Raw genomic sequence first — 26,542 nt, 5'->3', positions numbered from 1 at the left:
GTGTCTGTGCAGGTGCATTCAGTGAGCATAAAGAGATCCAAGCTTGTCCCTATCTATTTTGCAGGCTTCCTCCTCTGGATTGGAAAATCACCTTCTCATACCATTGCCCCTCGCATGGTGCCAGGCAATATTGCGAGTGACTGTGTGTAGCCGGAAGAGTAACTGTCTGTGTGGGTTATACACAGGCTTCCTGTCCTGCCAGCTTCTGGACTTGGCAAAGAACAGCACTCACCAGGTTTCTGTGTGGTCTGCTCAGCCCAAGCATGAGTAATTTTCTCCAAGGAGGGATGAATATGTGACTCGGTGCTGCTGAGCGTAAGCCAAGGCAGTGCTGCCAAACAGGCACCCACTGCAGAACCACCCTCGTGGAGAAAAGCAGGCAGGGAAGCAAGAGGAGGCCTGGGGGGAGCACCAGTGGTTCCTCAGCCTTAGGCAGCTCCCCGGACCATCACCACTGCCTCACTGCACTCCTGCTGCCAACCAGGGAGACCATCACAGGTAAGAGACTAAGGCACTAGGCTTGGTGGTCTTGGAGGGGCATCCCCTTGCCAAATGACTCATGAATTAGCAGATCCTGCAAACAGGAAAGGCAACTTTTGTCCCTTTCCTGCCCACTCAGCTGAAACTGTCAGGTGCATCAGATAGTTGCCAGTTCCAATCAGCCCTGCAGTGTCACTGGAAATGCTGCAGTTGAGGCAGGCTGTCCTGCATGCTCACCAGCTTGTTGTGAAAGCATGTCTGGTGTTGACAGTGCTAACCATTCTGCACAGCAGGGTGGGGGGAATGCAGCTGGGAGTTAATGTAGGGCTGTGGGGATTCATGAATGTGTCTGTGTTTTTGTTTTTCCTTATATTGTCCTATAACCCATATGCATCACTGCGGGTTATGGTAGTGGAATGTTGCTGCTCAGCAGCTGTCCTGGCACTGTGAAGCCAGGCCCACTCATCCTCTTAACCATCAAAGGTACATGTTCAATCCATTTATGGCTGCCTTGGGATGCTTCTCCATGCATCTTCCTCAACAGCAGTACCAGTTTAAGACGTTGCTGCCAGCTTAACTCTAAAGTTATGCATCTGTATCTGTTGATTGATCAGGGTTAAGAATAACTTGGAAGACTTGACAGGTTCCTTTTGCTGCACAAACAGCTGTACTTGCCCAGAAAGCATTGATGCAGAACTCCTCAGGCTGGGAACTGCTCAGGTACAGAGAGGTTGCTGCAAAGTCTGTATTTTGTTTCCTTTTGGAAAGCAGGATGGCTACCAGTAGCAGATTCTGTGAGGCTTTCTCAATGTTGAGATCATGAGCCTTGTTTAGTTCTCCTTATTTCAGTCTCCTTCATATCTTTGGTTAGGTCCAATATACCCATTCAGCGTCAACATAGAAACTACCAACAGCTTCTAACTACCAAGTGGTGCCTAGAAAAAGAAACTCACACACCCTTCTTCAGCTTTTACATGCTGGATGGGTGGGCAAAAGCCAGTGGGATGAGATTTAACAAGGCCAAGTGCAGAGTTCTACACTTTGGCCACAACAACCCCAAGCAACACTACAGGCTGGGGAGAGAGTGGCTGGAGAGCAGCCAGGCAGAAAGGGACCTGAGGGTACTGGTAGACAGTAGGCTGAAGATGAGCCAGCAGTGTGCCCAGGTGGCAAAGAGAGCCAGTGGCATCCTGGCCTGTATCAGGAACAGTGTGGCCAGTAGGACAAGGGAGGTTATTCTTCTGGTCAGACCCCACCTTGAGTCCTGTGTCCAGTTTTGGGCTCCTCAATTCAAGAGAGATGTTGAGATACTGGAATGTGTCCAGAGAAGGGCAATGAAGCTGGTGAGGGGCTTGGAACACAAGCTCTATGAGGAGAAGCTGAGGGAGCTGGGGTCGTTTAGCCTGGAGGAGGCTCAAGGGTGACCTTTTTGCTGTCTACAGCTACCTGAAGGGAGGTTGTAGGCAGGTGGGGGTTGGTCTCTTCTGCCAGGCAACCAGCAACAGAACAAGGGGACACAGTCTCAAGTTGTGCCAGGGAAGGTATAGGCTGGATGTTAGGAGGAAGTTCTTCCCAGAGAGAGTGATTTGCCATTGGAATGGGCTGCCCAGGGAGGTGGTGGAGTCACTGTCCCTGGAGGTCTTCAAGAAAAGACTGGATGAGGCACCTAGTGCCATGGTCTAGTTGATTGGACATGGCTGGGTGCTAGGTTGGACTGGATGATCTTGGAGGTCTCTTACAACCTGGTTGATTATATAATTCTACTCTATGATTCTAGGAAGGACTTCTAAATATAAAGAGGTTGAGCCAAATTTGGCCATGGTAAAGCCCTTGCTAAGGACCAGTACACAAGTCATTCCAGGTACAACTTTAGTCACTGAAAAAAGAGAAAGAAAATAGAAAAAAACCCCACAACCCAAAACCCCAGCAACCCAGCCCCCTGAGTGGATGATAATTTATTATAACCTGGGACTGACTTTGTTTTCAATAAAGGCTGTTGCTTAAGCCTGCAGATGTGTGACCACTCTCCTGGATCTGTGCTCCAGGACTCACCCTGTGAAAGCCTAGTAGGTCCTGACCAGTGGTTATTAGGCAGCCTCGGAGTTTTTAGCTTTGGCACATTATGAGTGTTACCACACTTGAAATTTGGTGCGTCATTTCATTTATTAGAATATTTTTTCCTCTTCCCTGACACTTTATTTGTTATATTCCCTATTAATGGTGTAGTAGCATTTCTTGACAAGACAATAACTTATTAATCTGTGGACTGCAGAGATGTATGCTACATTTCAGGAACTGTGACAGCACTCTTATCGCTGTCCCAGGGAAATCTGGGGCTGTCGTTACCCTATCACTGCCAAGTGAAGCAAAAAGCATAGCCTTCCCCTCAGTGTGGCAGAAAATACCTGTCTGCCCTGCTACCTGACTGGTCCTGGAGCTGCTTACGCCTTTCTTCCAGCTGCTGTCAATTTAACCAGCTCTGCTTGCTGGTGGCTCCCTAGGACTTTGCAAGAACTTGCAAAACCTGGTTTCTATAAAAATCAAGGGGTGATCTCCTCTTGCCTAACTAACGATGTTGTGTCACCATGTTCTGCAGTCTGTTATGGTAGATCTGGCAGAGTCAGAGAGCCTTTGCAGCTTATGCACCACAACTTTGCTCAGGGTGGGAGTCCAAGGCCCAGGCTGCTTCACAGTGCTCTAATCTGCACCATCTGGGCAGACCAGCATGAGCCAAACAGTTCCCAAAGACAGCAGACTTACTATGTATCTGTTAATGCTGAGGGTACTACCCACCACAAGCACAAGCAACCAGCACCTGAAAGGCCAGCAGAGCTGGAGAAAAGATTTACAGTAAGTCTGTGTGCACATACAGAGCAGGAGGAATTTGTTCCTCATAGCTGTCTTGAATCTTTCAGCTAAGGCTGACTGAGATGCAAGACTGGCTTCACTGCTAGGCAAGATTTCACACACAGTGCGCACCTGTGCATCACACCATGTAACCCCAAAACAGGCATTGCTGCAGGATGATTTAGCGCCTAGCTTTCCAAGTGAAGACACTGACTTGCAGCAAGACAGCCTTTCAAAGGATGGAACTGCTTTTATTTGCCCACGGTGTTGTGATTTTCTTTCACGAGAGTGGAAGTATCTGCTGCTGAATTACAGGATGATGTACGTGAACTTGCATTGCATAAAAATTGGGAAGTAAAACTTTTGCCTAAACCCAGTCTTACTCCTGGCAGTCAAGTTCTGTCTAGAGAAGCCTTTCATGTTAGACACATACCCCACATGTGTTTTCTTGTTACAATTCAATAAATACTTTACAAAAATAATGCTAGCTTTAAAAAAAAAAAAAGGACATTTTAACTCACCAATAGCTCCTTCCAGACAGCTTCCTCAAGGAATTAACTTCTTCTGTAGGACATTGTGCACTCAGTATATGTAAATGGGTAAGAGGCTGGTGGTATGCTTTAGCTCAAGGAACTTAAAAACATGTGTTCCACTTTGCCTGCTCTTTTAAAAAATAAACTTCTTTCTTAAAAGGTAGAAGCAAGTAGATCTAAATGCCCCTCATCTTACAAACTGGGAAGTAAATGAAGTAATTTTATTTTTTCTCCTCTTCAATATGGTTTCCTTCTCTGGATTCCTTCCTCCAAAGCCTTATGGCAAACTTAGTTCACAGGTAGCTGCCCTGTGACTCAAGACATGAGCCCAAGTCCCTAGAACAATTTGTAAGTCCTGGCAGCTGTAGTTCTGTACCTAAAATGTTTCCAGGAGTGGTGTGTGTATACCTCTTGCAGAACCACTACATTGGGATTTTTTTTCTGCTCCATAGGTAAATCACAGCTTACATCTCCCTGTGAGCCTACCCCAGGTGGACTGCAAAGACCTGAGCTAGAAGGTAACTGGAAGAATTCCAAGAAAAAAAATGCTGTCTATATATTCATTTGTGAGTATTGCTCTTTAAAAAAGTAAGTCTTCCTTTCATAGATATGCCTAGTCATAGAATCAAGTACAGAGGAAACTGACGCTGTCGGTGCATTAATCCTGTAAACCATTCCCATATGGAAAAGTCCCCAGCCTGATTATTTAGAACTACTGTTACATATATTCCCTCCTCAGCTGGGGCCATGGGGGCCTAACTGATGGTGATGGCAGCTGCCCAGCTTCCCTGCCCCACCTCACGCTTGGGTTACAGCTGGGGATTAAAATTAAATGTGCATTATTAAATGAATGTTACTGCAGTATAAAATCCTACCAGGACAGGTTTTATGTAAAAACAGGTGTGTGTGAGAGAGAGATACATGTTTATAAATTACACACACTATGAAAAATACTTATCTATTATATTACAGCTATGTACATTCATTAGAAAGAAACTGAGCAACCCCCATCAAGGAGGCTGTGCAGCAGCCGTTATTAGTTCTTTGGCATCCAGGAAATGAATGCTATTTTGTGTCTGAAGAGGAAGAAAATCAGTATTCCCTTGCTTCTTGAAATTGCTTGTAGTAGTCTTCGTCTGAAGGGTTTTCTGTACACTTCTGCCCATTGTTTGGGGGCCGTGCTTCATTGTACCGGCTCCAGTCACCTTTGCATATAATCCAAGGCAGAATGTCCACTTTGTAATGGAGCTCTGCTGAGAATTCAATGCTGATAAGGTTTGGTGTACCTGCCCCTTTCCCTCTGGTGATCAGCTGCATATTATCATCATAGCAGCAGTGCTGTGCTGCAAGCGTTGTGCTTTCTAGAGAGAGCATGGAGCGGATGCAGTAGCGTGCAGTGGGCTTATATATCTCCAGTTTTTCCTTTGGACCGCTTGCATCTTTCCAGCGAAAGTTTTTCCTCTTACCTCGATCATAGATTTCAGCAGTGCTGTATGCAACTTCCCTGGGGTAAGAGCAGGGGCAGCTGGGAAGATCATTGACCACTTTGTGCATATATTTCTTCAAGAACTCACTTTTGCAGCTCATCCATCTTTCACAGCTATCTGTATCTGTTCAAGGGCAGGAAACAGAAGCTTCAGATACATTATGCAGCATCCCAGAGCCTAGCAGCAGCAGTAATAACATAACAGTATATGAGTAGCTGTTCAGCACCAGTGCATTGTTTAACAGGGCACTCCAAGATAGCTTCCCTGCTTGCAACGTGCTGTCCTCTCAGATAAAGAAATGACACCTGTGACTGGCCCTGGGACCTAAGGCAGTTCTAGTCTGAATCCCAGTACAGCACCATGACAGTAAAGGTCTCTCTCACTTCTACCAGGCAAATCCTCATTGAGCTGCCACTATCCCCATGTAGCATAGAAAGCAATGTTGTGGCACAACTGACAGGGAAATCACAGTGATCTGATGCCAAATTTCAGCTTAGACCTCCAGTTCATACAAAGCACTGTGCAGGAACAGCAGATTCAGAGCTCTCATGATGCCAGAAATAGCAACGTGGCAAGCAAGGCCTGGGCAACTTTTTTGAAGTTCATTATTAAGCCCTGTTCCAGTCTTTGTTTTAACTATCAAATGCTTTTATCTATTTGGTCCTTACCTTCCCAAAGGGGTATTTCAAGCAGCTGTAGTTCAGTCATAGAGACTGACAGGTTAGCTGGCAAATGCAGCCAAAACTTATCCAGATTCTAAAACGGTGTATGTGATATAGAGTGTCTGTACATTAGAAGGATTTAATGGCACTAGAGCCATAACTTATAGCTGAGGTTAAAGAGATTTATAGATTAGTAGCATATTTAATACTGGCACTTAATTATTTTGCAAGATAATCCAGCTAAACATCTCCTACCTAAAACACTATTTAAGGTGTCTGTATAATGCTGTAGGCCTTCAAAAAAGCCCTGCATATCCTGCTCCACACTTACTTAACAGAACCGTGGAATAAGGCAAATACTGGGACCTAAAACCCCTACAGCAAACATTCTTGCAAAATATTTACTTAGTGATCTGTGTCCTGTTTTTGTGTCTGCTTAAAGAGTCCCATCCCAGCTGTCACTATGCTCTGTACTATAGAAGGGAGGTGCTGGATTACATTGTTTATCCAATTAGTCCAGCATCCAGTATCTGAGGGACCACACTCTGGTTTCTTTGGAAGAATGAAATCAGAACATTAGAGGCTGGGCTGAGTTTATATATATCAGTATCAAGTCATGCTCAATAAAATAGCTTTGGCTAGCCCCAGTGCAGCACCACACACTTACAAAAGCTTTGGCATGCTCATAAAAGCAACTGTCATTTTTTTTAATGTGATAGCTGAGCCTGAAACGCTGTTACAGTATCTTCCATTCAAGGCAATTTCAGCAAAACGCCAAATAGTGTTTGATTTTCCCCCTCCATTAGCATGGAGAATCACAATTTTATAATGAAAGAAGCATAGAAACTTGTTAAGGTTCAAGAGAAGAAAAATTCTATGGCAGTGGCTAACTAAGATTCAGATTGCAAACTTAAGGAAGATAATAAATGGCCATTATTGCTGCCATTTTTAATGGACAACTCAACATCTTGGTCCCATAGCATGAGTCAAACCAGAAACATCTAAGAAACTCTCTTAATCTATTACTGACAGACTGACTAGGCTGCTTACCAACTTCAAACAGTTTGGTAGCGTTGAAGTCTTCGCTTCCTGCAAGTAAGCTGACTTCTGTGGCAGCTGTCCGGAAGGTATCTTCAATCCCTAAGACAAACGCGTGTTAGTGGTGGTGTTATCCCAACAAAGCACAGTGCCATCAGCTGCCTCCCTGCCATCCCCTCCTTCCCTAGCTCTGCAAGGTGCTGTGGTATGGCAGGGAAGTAACCTAGAGCTGCTGCTGGAGAGAGTGTTCATTTAAAAGTATAAGGACCAAGGAAATATGTGATGTTAGCAAGATGTTAGCCTTAGCCCAAAGGTTAACAGTTCTTAACTTTTGGAGTTTAAATTATATTTGTGCAACTTGCCATAGTAAATATCTTCTCACTGCTGCTTTAGCTTGGCCTATCTACCAGCCTAATGTTTCCCAGTGTTTCTGTACAGGTAGCCTTAAAACAAGTATCTCCCCACGGGAGCATTGGTTTGGGAGTTTTTTACCTCCCCATAGAATTGAAGACCTCCAAAAAGAGTAGAAAACTCCTGAATACCAGATAATGATGTGGTACAAAACGAAGTCTGCTCACCATTCATCTTCTTGCTAGTGAACTTTTCTCCTGATCTCCTGAACTAAGGCATAATAGTGGCTTGCAAAGTTCAGAACAGCCTCGGGCTGCTTTTCAATAAAACCATCATAGGGTTTTGCCTTAAGTTCAGCAGTAGATGCAGAATAATAGGTACCCAAGAACCCATTACAAGGCAGTAATTCACTGCTGGAATTATAAACAGCAGAAGCTGAGCTTTGCCCTTGTCATTTTAAAAATGTCAGCACAGCCTCAAAGAGTGAATATATTTTGCTTGCTGATCGTTAGGGGTCTGCTTTATATGACATAATGTATTCTTTCAAGTTTGCCACTGTTTGATGCTAAATACTGGTGAATGTAACTAGGGGCTGCAAGCGTTCTTCTGGAATTAACCCCTTATTACTGAGGCTTGGGTATGTATGAGAGCATCCAGAAACATTTCTCTCTTGCACTGCCTTGCAGCCAGTACCTTGCAGTGGATGCACACCTCTATCTGTGAGTCAGAAACTTCTCCGACCCTCCCAATGAGTTCCCTAAGTCTCCTCTCCAGCACTGCTGACATTTTGCTTCCCATCAAAAAAACCCTGACCTCCAGTTTAATTTCTATCTCTCTGAGTCATTAAGCAAACTCAGTGAAATGCACACCACCGCGGCATGTGTTTTCACTCTCTCCAACCTCAGGAAGTAATGAAGTTGCATGTGTGCCATGCATTGTGACAGCTGCTGCATCACTGCGTTACCAATGCACTACAGCTAAATCCAAACACGCAGTGGTATTTAAAGGACGTCAGAGGGAAGCTTTTCATAACAGCTTTAAACTTTTATATTGCAGGCTTGAGCACTCAGCCCCACTTTCACCAAAGCGAAAACCACATGATGGTAAGGACACCTCTGTCACTGGCATTTAAATACCACTGCCTGTGGATGGGAAGGGGCTACGGTACGGCTCCGTGGCCAGATTTTCTGAATGTACTCAAGCCAAAACTCTACCTGCCTCCATCCTGTTGTGCACAACTGCTGCAGGACCAGACCTGCTGTTTGATAGGTCTCCAATTGTCAAACAACATAAAATGAAACAGAGAGGACATTTCTACCGTAACCCTGACTTTCCAGACAGGAAATTTTGTAGCTTAATACTGAACGAACCCAGTATCTCTGCTGTATTTAAAGTATTCTTTTTCTTATTAATACATATGGAGGCTTAAAGCAACTTTGTAGACATTAGGCAGAAACCTGATAGGCCACTGACTGAGTGGGAGCTATCAGACATGCCCACTCACTGCACAGCAAAACAGGAGCTCACTGAGGTAACAGCACAGCTGTTTTGCAATTCCAAAATGAACACAAATTTGTTCCAAGAGAGTAGATTACAGCCTTTGGAATACAAAACATACTGTGCACAAAAATGACTGCCATAACCCAAAAAAAGCCTGTATTTATCTTTTAAGTCCCAGGGGGTAGCGGACTGCATCTAGCAGCATGCTATTACTAGCAAAGAACATGCCATTTCATAGATGGCCCTGAAAACCAGTGTGTCTTTTCCCACCAAAACTCCCAACCAGACAGGGAACAAATGGCTCTCCCCCCATATCCTCTCCCCTCAACAGCCATTCCTGTGAATGTGATCACACCTGGGCAGTTGGGCCTGTCGCAGGTCCGTGACTCGGTGGCAGTGCAGGCATACCCACAGGACCTTGTCCGCTTCTGGTTGCCGCTTCCACAGGTGACACTACAAAGGGACCATGGGCTCCATTCTCCCTCACCATCAATATAATCTGTGTAAGAACAAAGATGGGCACGGAAATGAAGGAACAAAACTCCTACTACCCAAAACTACTGTGTAGTGGTTTTTATTAAGAAGGCAAAACAGGAATGGAATCCAGATGTCTCTACCTGAAGCCTGGGCTAAATGCCAGGCATAAGCCTGCTGTTTAAATGGTTTTCACACTTGATGCTCCTCAGGGAAATGCATGCAACAGTATTTGAAAAAATATTTCCTTTCTCTTTTGACCTTTTGGCAGCTAAGAATCCTCAGCTGCAAAGCTGGGTCATGAACTGCAGTACACATCTATTCACATAATTTCCCCCTGTATATGAATGTTTTCTGACCACAGACTAATCAGGCACAGGATAAATGAAGTTTTCTTTTTCTTCTTCTCAAAACACACAGCAACAGGACAACAACACTTGCTTAATTTTAGGACACAACAAATGCTGGGCTATGGGAGGCTGAGGGTCATGCATGAAAATTGCAGTTTTGTTTTTCAGTCCCTTGAACAGGAAACAGCTATTACAGGAACACTTCCATGGATATAGGGAACCACATGTGCACCTTGCTCTCAGCACAACATGCAATTTGTAATGATCCATATGAATTATTAAATTACATCAAACATGTTTACTGCCCAGAGCTTTCTGAAACCAAAACACAACCTTCTCCTCTTTAGATAGACAACCAAGAGCAAATGACACCCAGTATGTGCCACTCTTGGTGCCTAGACCCTCAGACCCAGACTCCTTTGTTTGCCAAGTTAATTGTAGCACATCTCACCATGTGAAGGCCACCAAATGGAGTCCATGAACCAATCCCAGTTTTTTTGCTTTCACACTGGCCTCACCCTGCTGAGTGTTGTCTCTCTCTAGGGAACATTCAACTTACTGGATTTCTCTGTTAAAATGATCATAACTTGCAGCCTTTGCTCATCTGGGTCAAACTGGCAAGGAAAATATCACATGTGGTGACTCTAAGACAGCCTTGCTCACTTGAGGCTGGATATGTACACACAGGCAAGGCACACAGACACATCCCTGCCTACACTGGCCTCTGTGCTACATGCAATTTCTACTGCCCCCCAGCTTGGCTCTGCCATGCTGTCTGTGAGCTTCCTGTGCTGGTTAGTAGAACACATAACTTGATTTGTACCACATGTAATGACTGATGACAGCTCTGTGGGGTGCTATTAAACATTTATTGCCAGGAGTATGGGAAGGTTATAGATCTTACTTGTAGCATGCAGCTTAGATGTGAGTTCCTCATGGCAGGGACCCTCTGTGCTCTTTCTCCTTTTCTTACATAGAATCTGGTGTCCAGGTATGAGGTGGGTGGAAGCATGGCAACTGTCTGCGTGCCAAGACCCGTGATCCTGGGATTTGCCAAGAGGCAGACACTACAGCAGTCTGAAGATGTCTGAAGAAAATGTGAGCTCTCCTTTCTCCCTGGCCCTGCTGTTCTTTCCCAGCTCTTTTCCAATTCTGCATTTTTCTCTCCACGTGGTTGTCACGGAAGACAAAGGGCAAGCAGGTGCAATGCTTGTCAAAAATCCCAGCCTCGTACATCCAGGAAGGGCAGGCAGAACCTTGTGGTCCTTTTTGGCAGGGGCAGGAGGGGGCATATGACAAAGCTGGGAAACATGTGAATGGGCCAATGGATGGAACTAATGCAATGGCCCCATATGAGTGGGATGTGCTGCTACATCCTTCTGGCCAAGGCCAATGGCACATGGCATTTTCAGTTGGTCAAAAGGGCAGGAGCCTTTCCCAATCAGCGAGGTGCTCTGGCATATGGCAGAGAGCTCTAGGATGAGTTTTAGGCCTGGCCAGTGTTTATAGTGTGCTATGAAGCAGACGGTATCTACTATTAAATATGCCGTGTCAGATTTTCAGCTGGAGCTCAATCTGTTATTCCTAGTTCTACATTTGTAGTTCTTAGTTTTTATTCCACTACATTTGTTTGTGCAAGCAATTATATTCTGCCTCAATGAATAACTACCTAATATATGAATTCTTACCCATAAAGCGTGCCCACAAATCAATGCAGGTGCAAAAAAGAAGGGATAGACTTCAACCTTCTGGCCACAAAATTTAACACAGATGCATATGTTTAAATGCACCACCCCACAAAAGGTCTCTCTATATTGTTTAGGCTCCAGGACTTAACCAAAACATAACCAGTGTATGACAGCAACTCCACAGCATCTAGAACGCCAGAGAAGCACCAGGGTCCAAGTGAAACCCTGCTCTAACTAGAAATCTTTTTTGTTTACATAGAGCTGAAACTTGAAAGGCTCTGAGCTACCTGTGAACACACTTTGGTTCCCCTCCCTCCAGTGGGTGCCCTGTGGACAGTTCCCAGCCCACTAGGGCAGAGAGGAGCTGTATCTCTGCTGTTTCTACTTTCTGCAACTGTTTCATACAAGCTGACAACAATTGTTTTTGCCAGGACACATCTGGGAGAGAACTGCACACGCAAACAACACACAATGTTCCTGCTGCACATGCCACTCCCCACACATGCACCAACACAACTCATCCTATTTGTGTATTCACCAAATACTACCACGTTTTAGATCTTGCTTATTTATCCAATGATTCTATTTTGGTCCCCAAAGCACCACACTGTTCTAAATTTGTACTTATCCTTTCTCTAAAAATAAATATGAAACCTTCTTTCCTTTGCTTTTTAAAAAAAGTGCACTTGGGACTAAAAAAAGTTCCTTTAATGATTTTCAAGATTATAGACTCAGTGGTGGAATGCAGCTACCACAGTACAGCTTGTGCGTCTGCACACATTTGTGTTTAAAGGCTGATGAGCAAAAGCCACATGTTGAAAAATCCTGTTTTGCTTGGCCTGCTTTCAGCAGTGCCTCACCATTCTTATTTCTCCCAAACTCATTTTTACAATCCCAAGTTGACCATAAGAAGCCTGGAACACAAACTCACCATACTCTGGCTGCTCCTTGGACTCAAATGTCCGGTGACTGGGTGCATGGCTATCCCACCCACCGAGAGGGTTTAGGAAGTTGCTGTCCTCAGTAGCGCTGTCATATTTGTAGTCCTGGTCACCACTGCTCATGCGAGTCAAGGTGGAGGACCTCTGCCACCAGTTTCTCCAGTCAGGTGATGGGACTGGCCAGCTAGGCTTGCTGCTTTCTTTCTGCAGATCCTTGTCCGTCTCGGTGTCGGCGCCATCTACCACTTCAATGGTAACCTTTGGGATTCAAAAGAGACCAGCCTGTCTGTCATGGGAGACTGTCCATACAGTGAAGACAAATGACTGGTGCTGCCTTGCAAAGGGGCTGTGTCATACTGTAGGGTTTGCATGTTGTAAACCATATGTGGATTACTGATCCCGGAGATACGCAGCAGCTGAGTGATTCCTTGTGCTACCTCTGCTGAATCAGACCCTGGAACAAAGGCTAGGAAAAATCCTACACAAAATAATAACCCTGCTGTGCCGCAAGCTTTTGCAGTAGAAGTTTCTGCCTTTTGGGCAAAAGATGTTTAAACCCAAACATATGTGATGAGGGAAAAGAAAATCAAATCTGTTACTACACTGAGGCTGAATGTGAAGCAAGCATGAAGCACACCGACGTTCGAAGTCTGTTCCTGGGCTGTCCTGAGTCAGCTCGGGTCCTAAGTCCACAAACGTGAAGGTGAAAGATGCGGAGCCCATGGTCCACATCTACTTCGCCCTCTAGTGGCAGCTGAGCCCAGCCTCTCTCATGGCCTCCCCACAGCACCATCTTTTTCACCACACAACGAAGTGGGCTGTACCTGATATGAGAAAGTATGCTTTGCAGCGAAGCAGCTTCTTCAACCATCACCCAAGTACGGAACTTGCTGCTAAGCCCTCTGACGTAGGTAGGTCCTCTGTCTTTGCTAGAGACTACAATGACACACGACTGGTTTGTGATTACAGAAGCCCAGAGCCAGGATTCAAAGTTTGCTGCCTGATTCTGTCACAGATATCATGAATGTATAAATATCATTCTGTGTAAGGACAACTCTTGCTTCTTCCTTTTCTGTGCTGACCAATGTGCAATTGTGAAACTCTTAGATAACTACTGTGTGTGCATGTATGTGGCTACATAGGCAGAAATAGGAAGTAGCCATCAGAAACTTGGTGCAAGCCACTGATAAACAATAAAATGCTCTGATGCTTCATGCTAACCCAGTTCAGTAATTGCACTGGACTGGCTAGACACCATGATGTAGAACGGACTATCAGATGTAACCACTGTATTTAATCACAGAATTACAAGGGTTGGAAGAGATCTCTGGAGATCATTGAGTCCAATCCCCTGCTGGAACAGGGTACAGAGGTATTCTTCATGTTTATAAATTTACAAAGCAGTCTTTCAAGACAGTACTCGATGAAAATCCGGTGTGTAAACCCAGTAAAACCAGAATAATGTACTGTTTTGCTAAAAGTAATTTATGTGGCTCTGTGGAGTTTCTTTTTGGATACCAGGTTTCATTTTATACAGCTGCTGTTGGTAAAGTCAGCAGACACATACTAATAGAAGAAAGAGCAGTGTTTCCTTGCCTACCTGTGATCCACAGAGGAGTGTAGGCAGGAAACAAACCAGGACTGCTGCCATAGCTTTGTAGCTGCAGACACAGCTGCACAATGCCCACACATTGTTTTTTGCAGAAGGGAGATTTTGCGTCTCTCTTGTGCTTTGCATTTGACCATAGACCAAGCTATTGAAATGAAACAGCTCTGAGGAAGCTTCACTGGGAGAAAGAGCAAGAGCCAGAGAAAGTGCAGTTGGCAGCCTAATAGCATCTTCACACAAGAGATACTGTACTCCCAGACAAAATATGGAACTGGAATGATTACTTCATTAAACCTCAGTTTCTACAGACCAAGAATAAAAACCGATTTCATAAGTTTGAAAACATCAGGGTTAGTTCAGTGATTCAAACTTGTAGCATCTCTCCAAGCAAAACAGTTTTCACAATAAGTGAAAAGAAATGGTGTTGCTGAGTGACTAATGCTGTGCACTGCTGGCCAGTCACAAGGCTTTAGCACTGCCCACTTGAAAACTGGTACCACTCTAGTACTTCAGCAGCAAGTATTTTGAAGACCACATTGACTCTGTAAACAACGACTCAGCAAAGTGAGAAAAACCTCAAAAACTAAAACCCAAATGAAGCCAAGCTCTCTCATATAAAATAGGCAGGGGGCACTTGATAATCATCCCAGTGCTTTAGTAATCTGTAGTGACAGGGTAATGAATCAGGAGCAACTGGCATTACTTCAGCCAGGTACAGTTTGAAGAACCATAAGAATCTGATTTAAAGTACTTATTCAGGATGCCAAGTCAGTTTAAGCAAAGGAGAATTTGTAGGGACAGAGACACTTCTGTTGAGCTATCTGCAACACTGGCGAAGAGAGGCAGGTGTAATGCATAACGTTCCAGGGCCATACGACCTCATGAGACCACTGTCATGCCGTGTCTGCTCAATGAGATGGCTGTTTCAGACCAGTTTTCCTATCAAAGAGGCTTTACCATAAAGGCCTTTAAATGAGTTTTCCAACACACGCAGCCTCTTTAGAAAATGAACACAATAGAAGCAAACTCCACAGCAGTACTACTCTGACACACACCTATGTTCCTCTCTCTGCTGTTTTCAGCTTTGTTTACTGAGTTGCTTGTTTAACGTGTGGCATAAGACCCACAGACTGAAAGTAATTCTAGAAGGAATCTTGAGGGCTGTCTGAACTCTTAGACAGGGAAAAAGAAAAGCCAGCTTCAGTTAACTCTAGTTCTGTTTATTTTCAGGAACATGGCCGTGCTCTTCCCAGCCCCATTTAATGCTAATGGACCTTCCAGAGGCAGGGAGTAAATCAGTGAGCAATCCCTAGTAATTCCTCCATAGTATGACCCAAAGGTTTGGCAAGAAGTGTGAGAACAGGCTTCTGCTTTGGGCGAGCAATTGCTCCCCTATCCTAGTCTAAAAGTTGGAAAAATCATCATTCCCTGACTTAACATTAGCCCATGGCTACACATATGCATAATACATATACATGATACACAAACATGCATCTTATTCTACCAATTTCTATACTGGCAGTTGTTTATAAAACGGGAAAAAGAAATCAGATCTAGAACAAGAGTAATGAAAAAAGGGCATTTAAAGCAGCTGCAGAAAAGCTTTCATGCTGTGTAACTCCTCCAACAAAAACATGTTCTCTCAAAAATTAAAAAGTAGACCTGGTTTAGTATTTCTGTCTTGGAGACCATTTTAAAGACTTATTTTCTCTGATTTCTTTTCTGTAAAGATTATTTATTCTTTCCTCAAGTGTCCTGAAATGTCTGTGGTAACATGGTTCTTGTATAAATCCACAACCGCTTCCAGAAGTATCCAAACCTAAAAGGAAGCAACTTCTTTTCTGGTTGTGTGAGCTATAAATAAGGATGTTCCTCTAAGAATTGTGAAAAAAGAATTGGCACAGGTACATTAAAACAACAGATTTGCAGTCAGTTACTAATGAAATAAATGTATCAAGCGCAGATGTCTTGAAACACCAACATCCAAATTTCTCCTGGCCAAAAATATACAGAAGATAAATATTCTCTCCTGCTGGAGTGCACAAAAAGTTCTGTGTACTATGTCCTGTTTACTGAGACAGTGTTTCTGAATTCATTTCAGTGGTGTAAACATTGCCCTAAGCAACTGGAACTTTATGTTTCGGGAAGAACTACATTTGCTGTATTGTGCAAGTAGTGGATTCTCTGACATCCTCTGATTCCTTCATGCTACTGGTGCATTTTTTCAGTGCAGAACATCTCACTCTCTGAAGGTGGATATGTGCAAGTCATCAGTGAGGTAACTGTAATGTAACAGAAACCAGTTCATTAGATATCCTGGGAAGGATAAATCAAGGTGTAGGCTACATAACATCAGCTGAAATGGTCTCCGTAGTGACACCAACTTGTTTCTTGCTACATCCTAGCAGCTCACTTAGACTAGTTTTCTGGACCTTTGCTAGGAGCAAAGACAATGGGACTCAAAACCTGAAGTTTGTGTGCAGTGTTGTCAGCTCTAGCTGCACTCTGTGATGGGCCCAGCTGAACCTCAGAATGAGAAAACTGGTCCGACACACAGCCCTGAACTTTGCACTCTGCAGTAAGCTCTTGTTCCACCATGACATTAAATCTTCAGAGATGTAGTAACAGCCCAGATATTGAAGTGCTTTAACTATGACCCTCTGGCGCCCTGCTCTGCTTAGATCCGTCTCTCCAGCTCCCTAAGAGCAGTAGCTAGTTGTTGGCTTGGCTATGCTGTGATGCTGGTGCTGCAGCTAGCTCAGCAAAGCAGGCACAATGACCAGAGAGGTGGGCTTGGCAGCAGTGATTTCTCCATGGTACAGTCCCATCCCAAGGACTGAGAACGTGAACATACGCTCTCTGCTTTTCTGGCTCTTAATTTAACGCCAGGAACAATTTCTTTCCTACTACCTTAAACTATTAAGCCTTATATGTGGTACAAGAAATAAGCACTACTACAGCTCTCCAGTTGTCACTGTGCTAGATTGGGGATGAGGTGTACTGGTCAGCTACTGCTCAGTCTTCTGTGATGACACCAAGAGTGTGTCACTTTCCAGCACAGTGTGAGACCAATAGCTTCAAATGACAAATATAACTGTTACTTGAAATACACATCTAATAACATGTGTTAAAAGTGACATGTGTTATAGGTGGAGGTGAGGGAAGCGGCCACAGATGAACCTGAAAGAGGGCTGGTTTGAATTTTGCAAAATAAAGGTGGTGCAACAATGGCACAGGTTGCAGAGAGAGGTAGTAGGAGCCTTGTCCCTAGAAACATTCCAGAGCAGGTTGGATGGGGCTCTGAGCAACCTGGTCTAGCTGAAGATGTCCCTGCTCACCGCAGGGCACTTGGACTAAAAGACTTTTAAAGGTTCCCAAACCATTCTGTGATTCTATGATTCATGTAGCCTTGTTTCTCTGTAATTGTGTGTGTGATTCTGTATAGGTATCTTTTTAAGAGAAAGAAGAAACTGAATAGATATCAAAAGGAAAGAAGGAAGTTAACACAGCAGCACTGGGGTGGCATGAGTGGTGGATATGGCCCACAGGCCTCATGCAAAATAAAGACAACACATTTTCCTGTCTTAAAATGATTCCTATCAATTATTACCAATCCCATGACTCCACATGAGGATAATAATCACAACAGAGTTAATCTTATACTGATTTAATTCACTTCTCCAGTGAATATGTTTTCAGGACAGGAATCCTACATAACTCTGTACAGTTTCTACTTGGAACCTGTCACCGCATCTAAAATGTTTAATACATCGATCACAACTGGAACTCACCTAACTGTGTTTCAGGTATCCTAGTTGTGAAGCTTGATCAAGACTCAAGTTCTCTGGAGGGCACTAATACCAACAAAACACCCCTGCTCAATCATCATCAAGGAGTTTTCCCTTTTCTGCTCATGTATCATGGTGTCCATCACTGAAAGGAAAGCAGCAAAGCAATAGAACAGCAGAGAGTATCTGTTGCGGTACACAGGCCTGGGAAACCAGGAGTAAAAAGGGGAGAGACAAGAGCAAAAGCTGAACTACAAGTTGAAGGCAAACAGAGGATTGGCTGCAGAGAAAAGCTGAGAGCTTGTAGAATGCTGTCTGGGACAGATGAAAAGCATTAATCAGAAATGGAAAATAAACAGATTTCTATAGACTTCCCATGTGTTACTTCACTCTGTTACTCAGGGGTAAGAACAATCCTGTCTCACTCTGAATAATAAAGCATCTCTCAGCTTCCCTTTCTCCCTCAAACAGCACACAAGCAGGACATGATACAGCAACTGCTTTCTCACAGGAAGCCAGAGAAGGAATAAAAAGAACTTACTGAAGTATCTTTTCAACCTGCTTTGTCAGGCTTTTAGGTCTGTTTATTCATTTTTTTCTATTTTCCACGTATAATTTCCTTTACAAATGTTATTTTTGGTCTGTGTGGGTTTGCACTGGTAGAAAGAAGTTATGGGTCTTTGAGAATTTAATGTGGCCATTGTCATAGAATAAAACACCCAGGCTTTTTCTCCTTTCCAATCTCACTGTCCTAGGAGGACTTTAAATTTAACACCCCTAGGATTGTAACTTACACAGCCTGAAGCCATCGTGCAAAAAGAAAAACAAGCATTGATTCTGCTCTCACCTGCCAGGCAGCTGATGAAAAACTTGCAAGTTAACATGTTGTTATTTCCATTCAGGTCAGTATGATACTGTTTAAAGAGCAAGAACTCACTATAATCCTGTTTTTTCTCAGACAAGTAAGCTACCTTTTACAGCCTTTAGGCAAAGAAATAAACTGCCACTGACTCTGTAAAGAAATAATGGGAGTTCTATCTCTGTGAGGCCTGATCTGCTGCAGGACCATCAACCGAAGCTTTGTATATCCCTATTTATGCACCTAAGTAAGCAGAGAAGATAAATATAATGCAGAACTAAGGGAGCCTGTTTCAGAAAGAGTTGATGCTTGTGCACAAGCACTCTGGGATTTATGTTGCTCAATGTTTTCCACTTTACACGACTAAGCCTCCCAGTTCTGAGAGTCCTGCAAAACTGCTGACATAGTTGGCTGACACATATCCAAGATCAGGTGATGGTAAAAGAGGTCACAGCAGAAGCAGTTACTACAAATACAAGCCAGGGAAATGTTTCCATGCCATTTATCTATGCCCTGGATCTAAATGTTAAATGCTGTTACCAATCAGGCAAGTTTTTTATCTCCTCCTCTGTGGTTTACTTGCTGTTCAAACAATGATGTTACTCCGTTTACCTCATACTATAATCTGAGGCCCCCATAGTTTTCCTGCTTTCCCTTCCTAAGGCTTTCTGGAAGGCTTCTAGCATAAGGGATGTGCAGTCGCCACATGCTGAACGTGTTTACTGCCTTGGCCCATCAAGTACTGGACCCACACTGGATGCAAATCTGTTGGGCTTCTTAATGCTGCAAGGCATCTGTAGCGTAATGGAGTGCCAGCTTGCAGACACTTTGTTCTCGCTCCCTCACGTTTGTCCCTCACCAAGAGATCTATTAGATCTGTACATACATACTTCTTAGACATATCAACATTTTGTGGAAGTAGGGAAGTAAGAGAAGCCAGGAATTAATTTAACCATAAATGCAGATTTGTTACTGTATTGATCTTATAAGCACATCTTGGGCAGAACAACATTTCAATGTATTGTTTTGGGTAGAGGATACTGCTTATTAATGGCAATTTTGCTTGAACACTCTGAATTAAAAACAAATCACTCATTTTTTCCTCTTTCTAACCCTTGAAGTTTCAAGTTGCTTGTAAGAGGCCACTCCGAACCCAGGAGGAGTTTGAGGAATAACTTATAACAAAGTTCCTTGCAGGCAGTTCTTTTTTTTTCCACTTCAGGCAGCTGCTGCAGAAATTAATTCTGAATCTCAGTTTCCCACAGAGGACCACATTTTGAGCTGAAACTTAGAGACTTGCTCTCTTCTAACATTTGGGGATGGTTGCATTTTAGACTAGAATACCAAAGGAGAAACTGTTCACAAACAAATTTTACAACATAGAATTGAAACCAGAATTTAAAATACCTATTTAATATCAGTGAAGATGATATGCTCCCAAATGGCAATAGTAAAGATGGCTTTAGTATCATAAACAGATCCATGTTATACTCACACTTAGGCAATCAATGCCATTCAAAGAGAAATTCAGGGGGGAAAAAAAATCTGTGCATTCACTTAAAACCATAGATATGGTATGAGATATGATGATCTGATCTACATTCTTTCTTGGTGTTACTGGTGGAGAGACAAGCATGCATGTCATGGAAGCCAGGCTGAAAGTTGTTTTGGTTCAGTAAAACAATCTTGTGCAGGTCAGAAGGAAAAAGAAATAAAATTACATGTTAACATAAATTTGTACCTGAATGTTGGGATTCTGCCCATTGATATCTGCTTTTGACAGGTCAGGGAAGTTTGGGAGATCCAGGAGAAAGGACCTGGGTCCATCTCTTTGCAGGGACGTGTGTCCGTTTTCCTGCCGGAATCGCTGCTTAGGGAATGGCCGGTGGGCAGCCTGGAGGTCAGGGTACTCTCTTCTGTCCTCGGGATTCAGGGTGAAGCTGTCTTCATGAGAAGGGCCATCTGCAGTGAGTGTGTTCTGGGGAAAAAAAGCAACGCATTGTAACAACAACTCAGAGAGCCTGCAGTCCTGCCAGTGCCCCTGCCAATACTGGCTGCAGAGTGGAGGACAAAAAGTCCTCACAGCTCACAGACTGGCATCTCCTTACTGAAACGCAGGAGTTGTGACAGCTATATTCTAGGGTACTCAGGATCTTGGCATCTGACTCTCTGAAATGTACTTGGTTTCGGTGGTGCAAAGCTGTAACTATCCAACACATTATGATACTGTATCAAACTTGTGCTTAGCTCTTTCAGGTTCGTGAGACATTCCAGCTCTGTGCTGAGCACCTGCACATTGACACAGTCATCTAAAGGAGCAAATCTGGAAACTCGAGGCTCTGAAGCAACCCCTGGAAAATCAGATTGTATCACACCGAATGTCTCCCTGAAATGGTGAAAGACAGCTATTATAAATTATCAATCATTTTAGTTTACTTTGTTCCAAAGTGGAACAAAATCACTGACTGCTCAATGCACGTTGAAATTCATGGTGTTCAAAGATCCTGAATTGGCAACATCTCCCTCTCTTTCCTCGGTCTGCAACAGCTTCCATTTCGTTGTCAGTGTTCCTCACCCACTTTCTCTGGTCTTGAACATCTGAACCTTCTTCCTCTGGGATCTCATTTTCATGTTTGTCTAATGGTGAGATTGAATTTCACCAAGCTGTGGGTCAGCGGTTAATGCTTTTGTTATTGTTGAGCGTACTTTTGGGTTTTGTAGTATGTAACAGCAGGCTGCCTTCGAACCAGTAGCGCTGCTGCCATTGCCTTTGACCTCACCAAGGAGACACATTTAGTATCAAAACACTTGCTCTCTGGCATGGCGACTTGGGGGAAAAAGACAGCAGAGCAGTCAGATCTTCTTATGGCTACTGAAAAAACGCACAGGGCAGATTCAGCACAGGCTTTGCTTTTGACTCACTCAAAAAACTTTAGGCTTGAGGTCTTAGGAGGACTGTCTGGAGAGCTTTTCTTTCCAGTTCATAAAGAGACAGCAAACACGGAGAGAGTAAATGTTAAAGACCTATCTTTTAAAACAAGACAATTAAAGTGGAATGCCCTATGTGGTTCTGGCTCTACTGAAGCATACTTCTGCCAGCACTTCTGGTTAAATGCATCCTTCATCCAGCTCCCCTGCCTCAAATTAAACTAGCATACCTTTTGCTCAGCTCTCAGAGAACAGCTCCAATGCCTTTTCTTCTATTTTGTTTTTATTTGCCTAGAAGGTTCTAAATTTGCCCTTCAGGAGACTTTACAGTATAATCTATGCACATAACAGGAAAATATTCAGTGAGTTAAATAAACTGAGATTTAAGAGTTAATCTGGGACTAAGGGAAAACAACTCAAGCCAAAATTAAGGTGGTGTTCCTCTCTCCTTCTCACTGTACTTCATTTCTAAAGAGCAAAACCAAATTTATCACTTTGAAAGTGACAACATGTACTTCTATAGATCTATCTACAGCAAAGATACAAAAGGTTAATTCTGAATTAGTGCACGCATGCAATGCTAAAAAATGTATATGCTCCTGGCAGCCTGTATTGCTTGATGGCTAAAACAAGAATGTGCCTCTCTGCTGAAGACCAGCTAGGACTTTCAGGTGAATATAAAGCAGAAACCAAATCACACAGCAGCAAACTCTGGGAAACAAAACTGAGGGCCATTTAGCTAATTTCAGGTTCCTTACCCATATGGTAGTGCTTTAACACTTATCAAACAATTTAACTGCAACCTTCTTGGCTATGAGGATTAAATGACCTCTCAGCTACATCTAACAACAAGGTGTAATTCTGACAGTATTAAATTACTTCAGATGGAGAGCAAAAGAAATGTGGCACTTAACTGCTTTTTTCCTGGAACATCATGCCCATAATTTCACCTTTATTAAAAATAAAGTGAGATCTTATTTAAAAAATGATGCAGTTCTTGCATACATTTTCATACTTTCCCTATCTGCTTGCCCTTTCAGGAGTGCCCTGGTTCTCCACGTTAACATACCATACAGCTGGAGCTGGCCAAGGACTTGAGAGACCTACATTTAATTTTCTGATAAGACCCACTGTGTGATCTTGGCAGGTCATGGTCTGGCTGTGCCTCAGTGGGGATAACAGCACTTCCCTTCCTCGCTGTGATGTTTGTGGGGAGCTCAGCAACTACAATAATAAAAGGCTATATAAAAAGTTTTTAATAGTGTCAGACAGATGGAACATCACATGGAGTTAGTTAGGAAATTGTCATGGTGAAGTAATGACATCAGGCTGATTGGGCCTACTACCAAGCTGCTTGGGGCAGGGACTGTCATTAATTACAGACTGAATGAGTTGGGGTTGATTCACTTGAAAAAGAAAAACGGAAAGGGGACAGAGTAATTGCCTTACACCAAAGGCTGCTGCAGTGAGGAGAAGGCTGCTTGCTCAGGGTGGGCACCATCAGAAAAACTGAGTTCAGTGTTAGGTGCACATTCCTAAGGGTAGTGAGAGCCAAGCTCAAGAGCAGACTTTGTTGGTGAACCAGTTGGCAGCCAGTCACTAGTGTTGTTCCCCAGGGCTTAGTATTGGGACCAGTTCTCTTTAACATCTTTATCAATGGCCTGGACGAGGGAATTGAGTGCACATTCAGTAGACACTAAATTGGGTGGGAGTGTTGATCTGCTTAAGGGTAGAAAGGCTCTGCAGAGGGATCTGGGCAGGCTGGATTGATGGGCTGTGGCCAGTTGTATGATATTTAACAGATCCAAGGGCCAGGTCCTGTACTTGGGTCACACTAACCCCAGACATCGTATAACTGACCTCAGCCCATCGATCCAGCCTGTCTAGATCCTTTTGCAGAACTTTCCTACCCTCAAACTTACCAACACTCCTGCCTAATTTAGTGTCATCTGCAAACTTACTGAGAGCACACTCAATTTCCTGGTCCAGGCCATTGATAAAGCTATTAAAGGGAATTTGCCCCAGGGAAAATGACTTGTGACTGGTCACCAACTGGATTTAACTCCATTCACCATCACTCTTTGAGCCTGGCTGTGTTGGTGATCCAGTCAAGACATGCACCATGGTAGGGCTTAAAGGAACCAAGAGACAAACCTGCATGCCTACCTGATACTGCAGTTAACTTTCTAATAGTGAAACAGGTATTTGAACTTACTCCATTGCCTTCCCATTTTGTTTCTCCTCTGTTACGTTCAGACACTAGCTGCAGGGAATTTACTGTCTTCCCCTCAGAGAAATGATACAAAAATGGGAACTTGTAAAAATACCAAACTAGGAAAAAGGGAACATCTCTGCATTTTTAGCAAGTGAGCAGCGCATTTCCCTCCTCTCTTCCTTATTTTAATCCCATTTCCAGTTCTGGATAAACAACCGGGACATAAAACAAGTAAGTAATGACTGGAGCTACAGAAAATGGTTTGGAGCAGCTGCTCTTTCTCTGACCTTCATATTTCTTACCTTCCTTCTCTCCCCACCTGCCAAAAGAAGGGTACATATGCAAGCACTTCTAATCATGGACTTGAAAGAGTTTGGGAGAACTCATGCAACTTACATACCCAAAAGCTCTCAGACAGCAAGGAATCTCTTACTAAATCCCTGCTGCAGCTACACTGCTTTTTCACTTCTTGCACACACCTTTGAAATCTCTTGTAAAATGATCTTGACAAGAGGGCTTGAATTGAAACCCGACAGTCTGTCAGTGCACTTTCACGATGCACCTGTACAGCATCTTCAACCACCAGGAACAAGGAACGTTTATTTACTAGGAAACTTCACAGACGCTATAAAAGATTATATTGCTATCAGAGACAAAATGAGGCCTGGGGCCTTCACAGAAGACCATTATAGCCATTAGGACTGGTTTCATTTCCCACCTGCCTACACAGATTGTTTTGATTTTCAAGGCTGTTGCATGTTTCCAGGTTAGTGGTAAATGATTGCTTTAGAATTAACTGGTCTGGGGAGGCTGAGTACCGCGCCAGGACACTACACGAGGCCTTCACCTCTGTGGATCCAAGATCCATTATGAACTTGGGTGATCTAAATCATGGGGTTTATTTATTGTTTTCCTCTGTCACAAGTATAAGCAGGTCAGGACCTAGCAGGAAGAGGTATGAGGACACTGTTAGGTAAGCAGACCGTGAAGTTAACAGCTGAAAAGCATTATCAGAGATTCACAGGGAAAGATCTTTTAGGACTAAAGCCACATACAGGCCAGGCAGTCAGAAGACTTTTGTTCTGTTCTTAGCTCATTTAACAGGCAAATCACTTGTGTTTGTATTTCTGTAGTGGCACTGAGCTTCACAGCTCTGCTTCGCTCCAAGGAGTTGGAGTGGATGGTTCATATCTCCAGAAGCAGGCAGACCAAAGGGGTATCACATCAGCCACTCAGTTACTGAGACACTCTTCTTTTCCCTTAAAATGTGATTGTCCCTCACATTCACATGTATCAGTGAAGCCCAAAACATTACTTGTCATTAGAAAGCTGCACAAAGTCATTGTTACAATAATTAATAGCATGCTTTAGATAATTACTGTTCATAAATCACTTAAAATGGACTACATTGGCTTGCATGTACACAACTGCTTCCACTTTGGGGCTCTGAAATATAGCATCTGCTCTCAACACTGTGCACACGGACGACGAGTCGCTGATTACAGATGGCAATCAAAAGTAATAATGATAAAGAGTTCTGTTTATTGGGGTCTATTTTTTAATAAATCTCTGGCAAAATGAGCAAAAGGACATCGTACCCAGTTCTAACTCGCAATGTGTATGACCAAGCAGCTATGCAAAGACCAAACCCAGCCATCCCACAGGGTACCACTGTGGAGCCCTACAAGCAGTGGAAGTGCTTTTTCCATGGAGAGCTGGATGGAACGGCAAATATTGCTGCAATGCCACAACAACATTGCAGAAATGCAGAGCAGACATGTTGATCCACAGCCATTGCTGGAGCAGTGGTCCTCTGTAGAGAGCTTAAATGTTGGGTGCCAGTAGCAGCACTGTCACACAGCAAGGTGTTTGGGATATACTCAGCTCACCACAGCTGATTTTCTGTCATATGCTGGAATGGCTCTCAAGAACAGCAGAGTCTCAAGACATCTGGGCACATTTATCTCAGAATTGTGACTTGAATTTCAGGTTTTTTACACTAAAACCTTCCAGTTCTCAGAGCAACACAGACAATCTTGAGAGCTACAGGTAGCCTGGACTTACATTAGGACTGCAGAGATCCTAGGGCGCTAGTTCTGAGGCTTCCTTCATGTGTAAGTTCTAGTAAGCCCCAGGTCAGTCTTCTGAGGCACATGGCCAATGGTAGGACAGGTCTCTCTGCAGTGAAAGAAAAGGTTGTTGCCCTGTTGAACGATCTGAACCGATACACTCCATGTGCTGGACTAACCCTACTGCCATTCCTCCCCTACTAGGCCTGTTTATTCACCTGCAGACTTCAAGCTTTGGTCCATCCTTTGTTCAGTCTCTGGTTGGGAGTTTCTTTCATCAAGCTTGCTGTCTCTTCCACACCATTAGTAAACAGTAGGTCCACATCTGAACTGCTCTGGCAGACAACATTTTTTTCTCAGAGCATAAGAAGAAAGCCAACTATATTATACTCATTTTGGCAACCTATTGCTACATGTTGTGGACAAACATTTCACAGCACAGCTATTTTTCATGTTCTGTTGTTTGCTTGTATTTCATGTTTTCCTTCAGCTGGAAAATACAAACATTATGGTTCACCTTTGAGGTGAAGAACTGCCAGTCTGTATAAACACTTTGATAATAAAAAGGACCTGGTGGTGGTTACAGCTCAGTGTTTGCTGGAAACACCAGAGGCCCTTCAGCAAATTTTCTAATGTAGTACACACTGGTGCTTTGTTCTTCAGTAGATACTCAGTCATCCATGGGATGGCCTAAAATCCTGTAGGGCTTTGACAGATATTCAG

At 43.5% G+C, this 26,542-nt stretch overlaps 1 protein-coding gene across 1 annotated transcript in view; it reads right to left on the bottom strand.

Annotated features, from left to right (window-relative positions):
* Positions 1 to 2,624: 2,624 nt before the first annotated feature.
* ISM1 (isthmin 1) overlaps positions 2,625 to 26,542 on the bottom strand; it is a 38,879-nt gene continuing 14,961 nt past the window's right edge. Inside the window, exons 2-6 of the mRNA XM_064146142.1 lie at positions 20,349 to 20,585; positions 12,342 to 12,609; positions 9,254 to 9,397; positions 7,060 to 7,149; positions 2,625 to 5,470 (exon numbers count right to left, since the gene is read on the bottom strand). Of these exons, the coding sequence (XP_064002212.1) occupies positions 4,953 to 5,470; positions 7,060 to 7,149; positions 9,254 to 9,397; positions 12,342 to 12,609; positions 20,349 to 20,585 (1,257 nt within the window). The 3' untranslated portion in view covers positions 2,625 to 4,952. The remainder of the gene's footprint in view (positions 5,471 to 7,059; positions 7,150 to 9,253; positions 9,398 to 12,341; positions 12,610 to 20,348; positions 20,586 to 26,542) is intronic.

This window comes from Pogoniulus pusillus, chromosome 7 (genome assembly GCF_015220805.1).
Source record: "Pogoniulus pusillus isolate bPogPus1 chromosome 7, bPogPus1.pri, whole genome shotgun sequence".
In the NCBI taxonomy this organism is placed as follows: Eukaryota; Metazoa; Chordata; class Aves; order Piciformes; family Lybiidae; genus Pogoniulus; species Pogoniulus pusillus.
Note: the sequence above shows the minus strand (reverse complement) of the source record. Positions and strands in the feature narration are given on the sequence as shown.